General features: G+C 42.3%; 1 protein-coding gene across 5 annotated transcripts; it reads left to right on the forward strand.

The window, feature by feature from the left end:
• Nucleotides 1-1,444: 1,444 nt before the first annotated feature.
• atf6b (activating transcription factor 6 beta) lies at nucleotides 1,445-15,347 on the forward strand. 5 transcript variants are annotated; one of them, XM_017485184.3, is made up of 17 exons: nucleotides 1,445-1,827; nucleotides 3,766-3,830; nucleotides 6,007-6,088; nucleotides 6,504-6,563; nucleotides 6,650-6,732; nucleotides 9,200-9,359; nucleotides 9,459-9,554; nucleotides 9,696-9,856; nucleotides 10,592-10,771; nucleotides 10,915-10,997; nucleotides 11,083-11,295; nucleotides 11,385-11,492; nucleotides 11,585-11,684; nucleotides 12,637-12,716; nucleotides 12,806-12,905; nucleotides 12,983-13,067; nucleotides 13,174-15,347. In XM_017485184.3, the coding sequence occupies exons 1-17, from the start codon at nucleotides 1,755-1,757 to the stop codon at nucleotides 13,434-13,436; spliced, it is 1,992 nt and encodes a 663-aa protein (XP_017340673.1). In that variant the 5' UTR covers nucleotides 1,445-1,754; the 3' UTR covers nucleotides 13,437-15,347. The 5 variants fall into 5 exon arrangements, with proteins under 5 accessions (XP_017340673.1, XP_053541686.1, XP_053541685.1 ...); XM_053685711.1 differs by having other exon boundaries at nucleotides 12,637-12,707; XM_053685710.1 differs by having other exon boundaries at nucleotides 12,640-12,716.
• The last annotated feature ends 439 nt before the right edge of the window (nucleotides 15,348-15,786 follow it).

Below are 15,786 nucleotides of genomic sequence, written 5' to 3' on the forward strand. Positions count from 1 at the left end.
AGAGCGCTTACCAGAGAATGGCCAGACTGGTTCTGAGCTGATAGAAAGGTTACAGTAACTTATAACCACTTGTTGTGGTGAGCAGAAAAGCATCTCAGAATGCACAACACGTCGAACCTTGAGGCAGATCTCGATTTCTGCTGAGGCACACAGATGGTAGGTTCACAATTTGGCACCAATAGCATAAATCCATGGACCCAAACTGCCTTGTGTCAACAGTCCAGGCTGGTGGAGGTGGTGTAATGGTGTGGGGAATGTTTTCGTGGTACTCTTTGGGCCAGTTAAAACCAATCAATCATACCACAGCTTATTTGAGTATTGTTGCTGACCGTGTCCATTCCTTCATGGCCACAATTTACCATCTTCTAATCTCTACTTCCTGCATGATAATTCACCATGTCATAAAGCAGAAGTCATCTCAAACTGGTTTCTTGTACATGATAATGAGCTCAGTGTTCTTCCCAGTCACCGGATCTGAATCCAGTGGAGCACCTCTGGGATGTAGTAGAACGGGAGATTTGAAGAAGTGTGAAAGTGCACCTGAAACACCTGCAGCAATTGTGTGACGCATATCATGATGTCAACATGGACCAGATATGTGTGTGTGTGTGTGTGTGTGTGTGTGTGTGTGTGAACAATACAACTCTAAACACCACATACTGAATACTGCTTGTTGACCAAATATACACAGAACACACCAAATAATACTGTGTATAATGAAAGAGCTATATGGAGTACTTTTATTAGAACTGGAAAAATTAGCCGAGATGCTAGCGGGACGGTGTTATTTTACTTCAGGCGAATATCACAGCCAGCTAAAGGGGGCCTTAGAGAAGCGCCTCTTAACGGTACACCTGACGCTCGCATCGAATAACTTATTTTTATTATTATTTATTTATTTATTTTATTTTTTTAAAGCACTTTATAGCAGTAATTTATTACATTATCAGAAAATATCCTGATATAAAGTGGTTTTGCATCAAATATTCACATTAAATTAAATAACACCAGAAGAAAGAAGATAGAGTCTATATTTGTCTTTGTGCACGAACGGCAGTATATTCATTTATTTAAAAAAAAAAAAAAAAGTATTGTTTAAAATTATATATATGCATATATATATATATATATATATATATATATATATATATATATATATATATATATATATATATATATATATATATTTTTTTTTTAAAAAAAAAACAATTACGGTTATTATTTTTGCTAACGGAACAAAAATATATATATTTAAAATAAATACACACAAAAAAATATTTTTACGAATGAGTTCCGCCCACTTTCTCTAGTTCAGCCCAGCTACTGGTCAATCTAGGTTCGAATGACCCTTTGCTCAGAAATCTCATTGGTCCGCTGAGTTGTCCGTCTTGATGTCCTGCGTTCTGATTGGATAATGGGAGAAAAAGGAAAGACGACTGTTTTTAGGCAAATCAATTTCCTGGTTTGTGTGTGTGTGCGTGTGTGTGTGTGTCAATGCGTGTGTGTGGTGCTGCAAAGTGGATTATTAGAATGCTTTATAAATAAATACAAATATAAATATAATAGAGATCAGTCTGAGTCGCGGAATCTGCGGTAGTGTTGTTAAAGTGTGGTTGTTGGAGGTGTTTAGATGGGATTGGTGTGAGCAGCTAGCGGTGGTTACAGCCTGTCTGTGTTTAAGACGGAAATCTCATAAATATAGTTATTTTTTATTTTTTAGGCTTAAAGAGTTTATTTTATAATCATTGGGGGATATGACGGCGGAATTACTGTCTGATTTGGACAGTCGGTTTTTTGCGGATAATCTCCTGACAAGTGAAGACTGGGGTGAGTGACTGGATGATTTCATTTCTCCCTTTTATAATAAAGTCTAACTTCTAACATTATCCTCTGTTTTATTATTAAATACTGTGTTTTTGATCAACAGCAGCTGAGTGTTATTTAATGCCAGATAAACGGTGTGTGTTGGAGCTTCAACAACAACAACAACAAACCCAATAAACGAATTATAGTAATAATAATAATAATAATAAAAATAATAAAAATTATGCTCAAAATAAAACTAGCTATTAATATTCCACAGCATTTGTAGAAGCCGTCACCTGATGATAAACGTACATAATATTGTGCTAAATGATTATATTGTAATAAGGTGAATCATGTCACAGAGATAAATAATAATAATAATAATAATAATAATAATAATAATAATAAACTGTACTATTGACGCACTTCACTGAAATGATGCGTGACGTCATGACGCACCACAATAATGTCACTGTAATAAACACTAGTGCTGCTCTACACTGTATTACTGACGAATAACGCAACAGGAAAGCAATCAGCTCGTGTAGTGTTTAGGTCAATCACAAACGATCACATCTCGTAAAACTTCTCATTAAAGAGTAGATGCTGCATCTAAGGAGGCCTCATCTCCAGAGCTCAACCCCATTATAAACACTTACGCCGTGGAAGAAATGCCAACCGGGTGGGATCAGTGCAGTACAGATACACTTCGGGAAATCTCCTCTGTTGTTGGTAGAACACTGGGACCGGATCTCTGAGGCGTGTTCTACTGGACTGTGATGGTTTCACCTCCGCTACGACTCGGTTCCTTGTTCGGTTCATTCGTATGAAGAGATTTTGTAACGACGTGAGGCACGGTGTAGTTTTAGATTTGTTTTTGTTTTTTTTTTAAATCAAAGATAAACTTTAAAAATCTTTTGTAAGTTCTTCCTATTTTTGCTTGATTTTAACGCTGGCACGGCGTCACGGTACAAACAAAAACAGATAAAGATTGAATTGTTCTTGTTTGTTAATATTTTCCCACAGCAGCATTTGTAATTCGTGTGTTTTATTCCTCTTACACCACAGCCTTTTACAGACACTTAGAGTTTTATTCATTTTCCAATCCTGATCTCCTCTGACTGGTACAAAGCGCTGACACTGGAGACTCCTTCCACCGTAGCATCCGCCGTACGAGTCGCTGAGGACGAGCTGTTACTATAGAAACGATAACGTATCAGAACTGGTGCGTTAATACAAAACCTGTGATTTGCTGCGATTCGGTTCCTGTAGGAGATTTCGGGATCAAGGAAACACCGCGATATTCGGAGGAGCTCACGATTTTTCAAAGTTACCACAGATTTTCTGCAGATACGTCCTCTTCCATTCGCGTGCGTCGAACACGAGCACAGTGAAAAGGTCTCGTTTACCAACAAACATCACTGAGAAAGCGCGTGCAGAACAATTTTGTGCAAATGTAATTTTGCCAATTCGAGTAGCTTTAGAGAATGCATGACGCAGAAAAATCAAGCATTTTTGGCTGCGACAGTCACAAAAAATCCATTGAGATCCTGTATGGACCGGCTCTGGAAGAGTAATGGTGATAAACTTTGGCATTGAGTAAAAAAATAAACCGGTCACAAGCCATTGTATTGTAGAAGGAGGAAGTCGATGATAAACTGTCATTAACAATAACACCGTGATACCATTATGTCTGTACTATTGTTTATTATGTATTACTTTCTTGTTTTTTTAAACTATAACTGAGATGAATGGTTATGTGACATAAAATCTCCTGCTGGGAGAAAGTGTAACGTTGCACAAAGCCTCTCTCTGTCTCTCTCTCACTCTCTGTCTCTCTCTCTCTCTCTCTGTCTCTCTCTCTGTCTCTCTCTCTCTCTCTCTCTCTCTCTCTCTCTCTCTCTCTCTCTCTCTCTCTCTCTGTCTCTCTCTCTGTCTCTCTCTCTCTCTCTGTCTCAGATGCCTGTCTGTATCAGTGTGAGAGTATGGAGGAGGGTGAAGACAGACTGAAATATGACACACTGGTGAGTCCTTTCTCTTTCATTCTTTCATACACACACCTACGCCATAGGCAGTGGATGTGCCGAGTGAGTGAGTGTGTATGTGTGAGAGTGTGTGAGAGAGAGAACAGCTATCGTTACTGCTCCGTTATGTCCTGTCCGAGTCGAGGTGAAGTTCTGGAGCTCTGATATTAGTGAACCCTCGACTGTTCACTAGCGATCTGCGAGAGTGCGGTGCTTCGGTTGTCTCAGGATTAGCTGCAGCTGTTAGCTAGGAGAGCAGCTGCGCTGAACTAGCCTAACGACCGCTGCTCTGATTTTAGGATTAGCTCTTCAACTTCAACTTTATTGTCCTCTACGGGAAACTATTTCTGTAGAAAAATGCCATTCCGTTACCGCATGGATACAAACTTTTACTGTTAATAAAAACAAATACAAAGCCATAACAGTACGTACATTACACATATAACACTGCAGCATCCACAGCCACAAAGGAGGCGTTAACTCTCTTAGTCTTTCCTCTTGCCACTCTAAAGCGACGGCCCGAGGACGTAAATATCACATAGTGATGCTTAAAGACGTTTCTGCCATACACCATCTACATCAGGTTATTCATACTTCCTGACAGACTGCTGGGAAAACTGCAGTGAGCGACTGAAAAGTTCTTTTATTTCAGTGTCTGCAGGAATAAGTCCTTTTAAACGCTGAAAAGCAGGACAGATGTTTAAAAATCTGCAAAAGAAAACGTGTCGCGTCACAAAGCATCTAATCAGCGGTTTTGTTTTTATAAAGAAGGCATCGAAATGTTATAGAAATATATCGCAATACCTGATATTTCAGAAAAGTGTATGTATAGCGACCTGCGTTTATCACGATATAACAATAACACGATAGCAACCTGAATTAGCTCTAGAGTCAGTGACTGGATCAGCGCAGCAGTCGCGTTCATTGCATCATTTGGATAAGCTCTGGAAAGGCTGGAGCGGTTTTATTGGGTTTAGCGTTGTTGGAGTGTCTGGATTAGCTCTAGATTAATTACAGCGAGTTTGCTACTGTAACTTTACTCATATACAGTCGCTGGATTTGCTTTAAAACGTTTGTAGTCACTAAATTTGTGTCTAGATTAGCTCTAGATGAATTGCTGTCAGTTCTAGAGCCCTTGAAGTGGCTAGATTAGCTGTAGATTGTTGCCTGGCGGTTGGATTAGCAGGAGATTAGCAATGATTGAACTAGCACTAGGACAGATGTGGTCATTGGATCAGGTCTAGAAACTTCCGAGTGAAGGTCGGTATATTTTTGGAATATTTTAAAGCTTTGGAGTCCCTGCAGCACAGTAGCTGTATTTGTACTAGTGCATGAACAACAGTGGATTAGCCGTAGACGTGAGCTGGTTCTAGAAAGAGTAGAAGGCTAGTTGCAGTGATTTTAGGATTAGCTGTAGACGTCCTGTGGTGGTATATTGTACTGTAGAGCATGTGAAGTGTGGGAGAATCACTGCAGTGTACACGGAGTGGTTTGATTATCTGTAGACACAGTGCAGTGGTTCGATTAGCCGGAGTTGTTAGCTAGTTCTAGCGGAGTGCTAGTATTCGGATTAGCCCTAGAGGTTGTGAGTGGTACACTGGGCCGGTGTCACTGCAGTGTACCTGGAGGGGTTAGAGTAGCTTCAGATGAGCAGTGGTGTTTAAACCAGTCCTAGCCCTACGCAGTGCTGCCCCACGGGTCTGGGGGTGGAGGAACGGGTGTGGTACAGTGATGGTGTAGTTACGAATTGGGTAATACTGGAAGGGGTGGGGGTGGTTCCCCTTCCATTGGCCCTGACCTTGAAATTCAGAACTAGATACAACAAATTCATGAACTAGGAGAACGAATACTGAGAGGAAAGTGCAGGAAACAGTGCTCTGATAGTTGCAGGAGTTAAACTAGCTGAGAACATCTGTAACGTGAGATTATCTGTAGACTCGCTCTAGCAGTTAGACCATCTCTGAGTCCAACGAGCTCGTGAGCTGGACAGCTTGTGTGATGTGACTGTAACCCTCAGAGAATGAAACACACCTTGTGGAGACCCAAACAGTTCATTTGAATCACAAATTCTGTTTTCAATACAGTAGGAACTGGGATGGGATTTGCAACACAAGCGCAAGACAGAAAGTGTTTAATGTCCGCTGGGAAACCCATACACTGAATTCTTTCTCCACAGCTTCACAATGACCTCGTGCTGACCCTTGACCCAGACAACCCCATGGCACCATGGAAACACCTGGAGAACAAACTGCTCGAAGGTAAACAGTCTTTGCAGCAGGATGGGATTCTGACGACGTTACTGAAATGCGGTGATGGCCACGGTTAGGAGATGATAGAGTTATTCCAGGGGTACCTACATGCAGTTTTGTCTCCAGTAACACAGTGTGGTTAATAACAGGATGTGATTATGATGTCAGTATCAGGGTATGGTTATGCTGAACGGACATCGCGGGGCCGAGACGCGGTTACGGCAGTGGTAAAATATTTAATAAAGACAGTTTTGACAGCAGTTGTGGTGTAGTTCTGACGATGGTGCTAAAACTGTAGTGAGACGGTGGTGAGATACGGTCACGACCACGGTACTGAGCTAGCATAACTGATCGGTTGATATGATGAGTGTATTAGTATCAGTGTTATTTGCTACAGGCTCTTTCTCTCTGTCTCTTTTTTCAGGTGACATGTCTGTTATGAAAGACGAGATGGCGATAGCACAGCCTCTGCCCGTGGACATGTGTGAGTGTGTGTGTGTGTGATGCCCAGGTGTGAGATGGCCTTCTGTTTGCTTTACTATCTTTATTAATAAGAGGTGTGTGTTTTAGTGTTCCAAGTCAAGGCAGAGCCTCCATCTCCTTCGTCCTCTCCGACCTCAGACAGCTCTGTACTGTCCTTACCTGAAGCTCAGGTACACACATGTACACACACGCACACATAGACCCAGACCCCCTGCTGTTCTTACAGTTTGAGCATGTTCTAACACAGTTTACACTTACAACACTTATAATCTACACACACACACTCACACACACACACATCAGCCACAGACCACACACAGGGCTTGTTTGCATTTACCCTTTCACTATTGACTCTGCAGCTCAGTAAATGTTTTCTGTAACTTCCTCTGTCTTTCTGCTTGTTCTTTATCTTTTTATTTCCTTTATCTCACATCCTGAAGTTCTTTCTGTATCCGGGATCTTCTACCCTTTCACCCCCTCTCTTCTGAATCCATCTGTGTGTGTGTGTGTGTGTGTGTGTTTTATAAAGTCTATGTCGCATACAATATATTATGCAATGCATGAAGTCTTAATATAACACAGTCCCGTCCGAGTGTATTGGAACAGCAAGGCTAATTCTGTTGATTTCGCTAAACATTGAATACGTTTGGGTTCGAAATCAAAAGACGAATATGAGACGATGGATCAGAATTTCAGCTTTCAGCTCCTTATATTTACAGCTAGACATGTCAAAGAACTTGCAACGTGGCACCTTTTGTTTGAACACACCCATTTTATCAAGTGATCAAAAATATTGGAACATGTGACTGACAGGTGTTCCTTGTTCCCCAGGTGTGTCCTGTTAAATTGATTGTTTAAACAATTAATAGCTCTGAATGTCTACTCTTGGTTTTAGCCTTGAGTTTCACCTGTGAAGAATGCATTTGTTGTTAAAAAGGATAAACCAACAAGAAGAGCAGAGAGCTGTCTACGGGAGAAAAGCAAGTCATTTTGATGCTGAGAAAAGAGGAAAAATCCATCAGAGGCACTGCACAAACACTGGGTATAGCCAGTACAACCATATATAATGTCCTGAAAAAGAAAGAAACCATTGGTGTACTGGAAAACAGACACTGAACGGCCAAGGAAAACAACAACTGATGACAGAAACACTGTGAGAGCAGTGAAGAAAAACCCAAAAACAACAGACAATGACCTCACCAACAACCTCCACAGGGCAGGGTGAAGGTCTCACAATCCACTGTTTAAAGAAGACTTCGAGAGCAGAAATATAGAGGCCGTACCACAAGATGCAGACCACTCATCAGCAGTAAGAATCAGAAAACCAGACTGGAATTCACAAAAAAATACAGAGACGATCCACAAAAGTTCTGGAACCAAGATGAACCAAAGTGATGGAAAGGCCAAACTGTGGAGAAAGAAAGGATCTGCTCATGATCCAGAACATACAAGCTCATCTGTGACACATGGTGGAGGTAGCGTCATGGATTGGGCTCGCACGGCTGCTTCTGGAACATTCTCACTGATCTTTATTGATGATGAACTCATGATGGAGCAGCAGAATGAATTCAGAAGTCTACAGGAACATTCTGTCTTCAGATTTACAGAGAAACGCATCCAAATGAATCAGGAGGAACTTCATCATGCAGCAAGACAACGATCCAGAACACACTTCAACCTCAACACAGGACTTCATCAGGGGGAAAGTGGAAGGTTTTAGACTGGACAAGTCCATCACCAGACCTTCACCCAACTGATCATCTCACCTCCTGAAGAGGAGACTGAAGGGAGAAACCCCCCCGAAACACACAACTACTGACAGAAGCTGCAGGAGAAACCTGGAGAAGCTTCACAGGAGAAGAAACCAGCAGTGTGGTGTCAGTGAGGCGCAGGAGTGATGCAGTTACTGCGAGCGAATATTAAGTGATATTTACATTAAGACTTCTGTTCCAGTACTTTTGCTCACCTAAAAATTCTGTGGTCTGATACAAAAGGTTGTGTGTTTGATGTTGTTTAACACGTCTAGATGTAAACACCAGGAAATGAAGCTGAAATTCTGATCTATCGTCTCATCTCCATCTTCTGATCTCAAACCCAGATGGTTCAATGTATAACACAAACAAAAGAACTAGCCTTGCCGTTCCAATACTTTTGGAGGGGGCTATGTTTAATGAATAAATACAATCATTAAGAATTGACATAAAACAAGTAACTGATAACTGTTCAAATATGACAGTATTATTTAAGTAACATAGTTCTTTTCTTTTCTAAATCTTTACGTAGTTATGCAGATTTTAATTTATATATTTAATTTTTTGTCATCTGTTTGTTTTTTTGTATTTTTTTTTTTTTTATAATTTGTAAGTTGTGGGTTTTTATTTTGGTAAATTCATTCTTTTTCTATTTAGATTTCAATTGACAAAAATGTTTTAACCATGAATTTATTCAGTTGAATTACTTATTTCATGAATTTATTCATTGAATTCACATGGAAAGCAGTTTCAGTGATGCTTTTACTCCCAACCTTTAAGCCAGTTTTATAATCCGAGTCCCTTACGTTGTGTTCGTGGTGCAACATCACAACCCGATGACGAGTTTCCTCCGTCTGTACCCGTACATTTATCAAGTCTCTCTCAGTTTCAGGTGAAAGGTGAGAACCCTCCCACGCCCCCCTACATGTATGGAGATGTTCTCTCACCCCCGGTGGGTGCCTTGGAGGTTACTGTGGCAACCACAGCCCCGCCCCCTCACCAAGCTCCACCCACACTTCCTGTTCCCACAGTAGCACAGACCACAGGTACACACACACACACACATTCTTAACGTCTGAGATACACTAAGATTATTGATTATACTACTGATTATTAATTGTGTGTGTGTGTGTGTGTGTGTGCAGTGAACGCTGGCTCCATTCTGAGCAGTAAGCCTGTGCTACAGCCGAGGCCGATGTGTGTGGCTGCTAAAACTCTGATCCTGCAGGGAACACAACCAGGTACAGACTCCTCCCCATCTCTATGTACCGCGAGCCGATTGGCTGAAATCTGCCAGTTTCCTTCTTCACATCTAAGAGTGATTAGCTTACAGATCGGTTGGTGATTTTTGTTTACTGATTTCTGCGTGTGCTCTGCTGCAGTGGTTCTGTCCCCGTCGGTGTGTTTGGGCTCTGCTCCGGCCATCGTGAAAATGGAGCCCGTGTCTCCCAGCATGCACTGCACCAGCCCTACAGCCCCGCCTACCACCAAGCCCATCATCCCAGCATCTTCTCTGCCTGGCAGCAACTGCAGCGACATTGATGTGAGTGTGTGTGTGTGTGGACTTTATTTTTTGTTTTCGAACACGTACATGCTCTGTGTGCTTCAGTATTACACTTGCCTCATGTACGTCTATATATTCTTCACCATGTTGTCCACTTCTGTATTCCCTACACTTCAGTATTCCCAAAACGTCTGTATTCCCTGCGCGTCACTATTCCCAAAATGTCTGTATTCCCTACGCTTCAGTATTCCCAAAACATCTGTATTCCCAAAACGTCTGTATTCCCCACGCTTCAGTATTCCCAAAACGTCTGTATTCCCCACGCTTCAGTATTCCCAAAACGTCTGTATTCCCCACGCTTCAGTATTCCCAGTGCTTCAGTATGGATGGAGTAGCACATTGTTTTTGCTGTCATTGTTATTGTTATTTTTGTGGTGGTGATGGTGGTGGTGATGGTGGTGATGATGATGATGGTGGTGGTGGTGGTGATGATGATGATGATGATGGTGGTGATGTTGGTGGTGGTGATGATAGTGGTGGTGGTGATGATAGTGGTGGTGGTGATGATAGTGGTGGTGGTGATGATGGTGGTGGTGATGGTGGTGATGATGGTAGTGGTGGTGATGATAGTGGTGGTGGTGATGATGATGGTGGTGTTGATGGTGATGGTGGTGGTGATGGTGATGATGGTGGTGGTGATGGTAGTGGAGATGATGGTGGTGGTGCTGGTACTGAGATGTGTGGTTTGCTGACCGTGCTCCTCCTCTTCCTCAGATGAAGGTACTGAAGCGTCAGCAGAGGATGATAAAGAACCGTGAGTCTGCGTGTCAGAGCAGGAAGAAGAAGAAGGAGTACGTACAGAACCTGGAGGCTCAGCTGAGAGAGGCACAGCAGGAGAACGAACGTCTGCGCCGAGAGAACCACGCCCTGCGAATCAGACTCGCCAGCAAAGAGGTCAGACCGAGACTGTCTGAGTGTGTGTATGTGTGTATTCTACCCTGTAATCTGTGTAGTCTACCACCGTCTTCTTTATAAACTTCATAATGTATTATAATGATGTTAGTGCATCTACAATTACGTGTGTGTGTGTGTAACAGGTTGCTGAATCAGGCACCAATAAGCGAGCGGTGTGTGCGATGGTGCTGCTGCTCTTCATCACCTTCAGCTTCGCACCTGTCAGGTAAAACGCAGTCGACGGCAATTAAACCTCCAGTTTCACAAACAACATGGCCGCCATAAAACAAAACGCCGTTCTTCTCCCTCAGCATCACGGACAGGAAGTTCCCGTCTGCGCTGGAGGATGGGGAGGAGCTTCATACGGGGAGACGCCTGCTGGTGTACGAGACCGCTCAGGAGCCGGGCCGGGTGGTGAGCGACAGACCGGCGGAGGACAGGCTGGACAGTGAGGAGGACACGGGAGAGGACAGGTGGAGGAGAGGAGCGGTGGAGAGGGATAACGCCGATTCCTTTTACTTCAGGTTATTATAAATCTCATTATCAATAATAATAACAAACATAATCATAATTATTTATCTTGTTATTGAACGTTCTCCATCTCTCTGTGCAGGAACGTGAGCAGTGAGTTCAGCGAGGTGAAGGATCTCGTCTTACAGGACATCGACCAGCTCTTCTCCTCCTCCGACTGCAGACAGTTCAATCGCTCCGAGTCACTCAGGTTGGCATGGCAACTGGGGTCAAGACCCCTGACCTTCTCATGTGTGTTGTAATCTGCAGGAGTTTGTTTATTTCTGTGTGTGTGTGTCTCAGGGTGGCTGATGAGCTGCGTGGTTGGGTTCGTCGCCATCAGATCAACAGGAAGAAGACAAACCGCAAACCCAAGATCGCACAGAAGGCAAAAAAAGCACAGGTCTGAACACACACACACACACACACACACACACACACACACACCTAAGACCACTCACTTTGTTAAGACAGTGAGTGTTAATGATCTAGAATTCTTCAAAATGCCCCTAAAACCTCGAACCCATCCACAGAAATGGTTCCTCTGTTGAAGTGTATTTCAGTTGTTCCTGAAATGGTGGAACCACATGAAACTGTATGTAAACTGCTGCTGAGAAAGGTTTCTCTAGTGGAAACATGTTCCTGAAATGGTTCCTCTGGTGACCAGATACCTTAGACCCGTGTTCACCATCCTCTTACATGAGAGCTATCTCCTGCAGGTTACATCTCCAACCAAAATCCAACACACCTGCTTTACCAGACCAAGAACTTCTTAAGGCAATGATTAGATGAGTGGCCATGATTATGGTTGGAGCTAAAGTCTTCAGGAAGGTAGAGCTCCAGGAACAGGGTTGGTGATCAATGCCTTAGACCATTACTGAAATGGTTCTTCTGGTAAAAAAAAAAAAATTGTTCCTGAAATGGATCCTCTAGTAAAACAGTACCTAAAACTGAAATGGTTCTTTTGGTTAAAAAGAAAAGTGCCTAAAATATACCTAAAGTGTTTCTAAAATCATCATTCCAACACCTTTCCAACAGCTAGCATGTTCCTGAAATGGCTTCTCGGGTGGTACCAAAAATGTTCTTGAAAAAGTTCCTGTAGTGGAAACATACCTCAAATGTTCCTCTGGTGGAAACACGACTAAAACTTTGCTGAAACAGTTCCCTACTTGGAATGTTCCTGAAGTGTTTCCTGTGGTGGAGCTGTGTGTGGTTGGTGTGTGGTTGGTGTGTGGTTGGTGTGTGGTTGGTGTGTGGTTGGTGTGTGGTTGGTGTGTGGTTGGTGTGTGGTTGGTGTGTGGTTGGTGTGTGGTTGGTGTGTGAAAGTGACCATGTAACACGTTTGTCTCCTCCAGCAGAAAGCTCAATTCAGGAAGACAAACTTCTCACGCTACCTCCCCATCGAGACTCACCGCTCCATCGAGAGGTGGGAGAGGTATATTACCCAGCATGCATTTCAGATTAGTGTGAGTTAAAGGACATTGTTATATCGTATTGTGTGTGTGTGTGTGTGTGTGTGTACAGTCAGCTGCAGCTTTTACCCGGCCCTGAGGTGAGCTACAGCCACTTCCTGGATGCCATAGATCGGCGTGAAGACACGTTTTATGTCGTCTCCTTCAGACGGGTGAGACAGAGGATGTTCACATGCTAATTAGCGATTAATTAACATATATACAGGATTAATTAAAATCTCTCTCTCAGGATCATCTGCTCCTTCCTGCGATCAGTCACAACAAAACCACACGACCCAAGATGTCCCTCGTCATGCCTGCCATGGCCATCAACGGTAACATACCTCAAAGAAAAATCCGGTTTAGTTATAAACCACTTTTAACTGCAGCAGGGTTAATGTGTGTGTGTGTGCGTGTGTGCGTGTGTGCGTGTGTGTTCAGAGTCGGTGTATAAATCCTCTCAGGGTGGATACGAGCTGATGATGCAGGTGGACTGTGAAGTCATGGACACCAGAATAATCCCAATCAAATCCTCCGTGGTCCCGCCCTCTCTCAGAAACAAGCCCCAAAACCCGCCTTCGCACCACCATAGCCAAGGCAACAACACCCGGCCACCGCATGGGAGTGGGGCTTCGGCAAGCAAGCAGCCCCTGCCTGTCAGGAGGAGGGGGGCGGAGTTTCTGATCACACAGTCGGGATCGTAATGAAACAGAAAAAAGGGGAAATGTTCACACGCGCACACACACACACACACACACACACACACAATGTAGAGATTATTAAATCCCAGAAATCATCACCCAAATCCCACATTTCCAGCTAAAATGTAACCCTGTGATTGTCTGAATCTCATGGAGATGAAGATAAAGAAACGTAAAGATGTTGTGCAAGCTCTAAAGTTACGTTTGTTTCTATAGTAACACAGACGGTGTAGTTTTTGCAAGATTTGTCCACAGGGTTCTGCTGTAGCAATAACTGATTTCCACTGGGTGATTATTTAAAGTCTCCCCAAACTCCCAGATTCCGCAGGACAGGTCCCCAAAACTTCTAGGATTCCATCATAGGGCTCACCACAATCCCACAATCCCCCTGTACAGCTTTGGAAGTTTTGTGAAGCAGACTGGGGAATATTTGGAGTTTGATGAGCTGTCCAGGTCTCTGAACTCCCAGAATTCCCATGTATGGGTAGCTTAAATCAGAATTCCGATATACTGTAATTATGCTGTATGGGTCACCATGTTCCCAGAATTCCCCTGTACATGTATCCAAAGCCCTGTTCCCAGTATGGGTCAGTAAACTCTCAAAATTCCTTTATATGGACCTCCAAATTCCCAGAATTCCCGTGAGTTAGTGTTCTGTATATTTGTGTCTTTATTTTTTTACTTGCTACCTGATGCCAGTCATCACTGTTGTTTTTGTTGTTTATTGTTTTAATTATGTATGTGTTTCTGATTTGAGACTCATACTGTGCTTTTATTTAAACGAGAAGCTTGTGATGGATAAAAATATCAGTTACTGTCAGGAATGAAACCCGGAAGTTCAGAATCGTATCCCAAATACTCGAGTGTGTTTGTTAGCATCCATTCTGATGTCGCAAAGTCACGATGCTTTAAATGCTGAGAATAACACCGTGATAAGCACCCAGATGTAAAATAACCACTATTACAACCGATCCTGCGAGCGCTAGAATTTGTGGGCGGAGCCTAAATCCTAAACCGAGCACACAGGATGTGACCGTTTTTATAAATTCTGACCCGGACAGCGCCTCGTAGTGGGAAAGCTAAAAGCTGCAACTGTTGTAGAGACGCACTGACGCAACGTCTGCAATTGTAATATAGTGTATATTTAAAATCCGTTTTTATTCGATGATTGTAGCGGCGTAAAACTTCGAGACTTTATTACTCTGTTCACGTCTAAAGGGAGCTTTATACACGTTTGTATGTTTGATATTTAGACGCAGCCACTGTAGATTACAGTTACGACGTCATCACTTGTAAAGGACTGTAGATTGTGATCATGTGCACTTCTTCACTTGTACTTTTTGTCACGTTTGCTTTCTAAAAATATATTGGTGGGGGGGGGGGGGGGGGGGGGGTTGGTGTTCCGGGGTTTTTTTGTTTTGTTTTCTTACCGAATTATTTCCTTCATCCAGCCCGTACCACCTCATTAAAATATCTTCAGACAAATATCGGTACAGAAGTCCTGAAGCAGAGACACACGTTGTGACGACATTTATCCTATATCAGATTGCCCAGCACTTATATTTATATTTATATATATATATATATATATATATATATATATATATATATATATATATATATATATATATATATATATATGGAGAGAGATAAAGGTATGTGCTGAATTACAACCTGTCATGCCTCTATATATTGTATGTAGTGTGTGTGTGTATACATGTTCCTATAGTTACTCATTATAAAACATTCCTTTTAGTGTCATCACACACACACACGGCTTTATATGATTGCTGCTGTAAATATGTTTGTGCTTCATTTTTTTAAAATAATTTATCTGATGTGTTCTTTTTTTTGGTTTGTTTGTTTTTTTTAGACAGATAAGAACCTGATAAATAAATATATATTTAAAAATCATTTTAAAGGAGGAAGGTGTCTGTGAGAGCTGAGTGTGCTCTCTGCGTGCTGCGCAGTTAATCTGAATAAATTTGCATTTATTCAAGCGTTTGAGTTTCTTCGAACGTCTCGTCACTGGAGAGGACCGAAACCGACAGGAGACGGAGTGTATGAGGAAATACGTGAGTAATGAACGGCGTGCGCGTGTGTGTGTGTGTGTGTGTGTGTGTGTGTGTGTGTGTTACAGTATAACGTGCATGATCACAGTTACTTTCACCTCTCTGAAGTTGATTCATTTCCTATAACAGTGATGTACTTTTTATCCATTGATGTTCCGGTTAATGTTGTGAAACGTCGTCATGTTAGATACAAGTAATAGTCAAACTGCTTATCATGTTAAATGTAACTATAAATGGATAAAAAAAAAAGTATGATTAGCACTTCTGATCATCAGTGTGGC

Source organism: Ictalurus punctatus, chromosome 14 (assembly GCF_001660625.3).
Source record: "Ictalurus punctatus breed USDA103 chromosome 14, Coco_2.0, whole genome shotgun sequence".
NCBI lineage: Eukaryota > Metazoa > Chordata > Actinopteri > Siluriformes > Ictaluridae > Ictalurus > Ictalurus punctatus.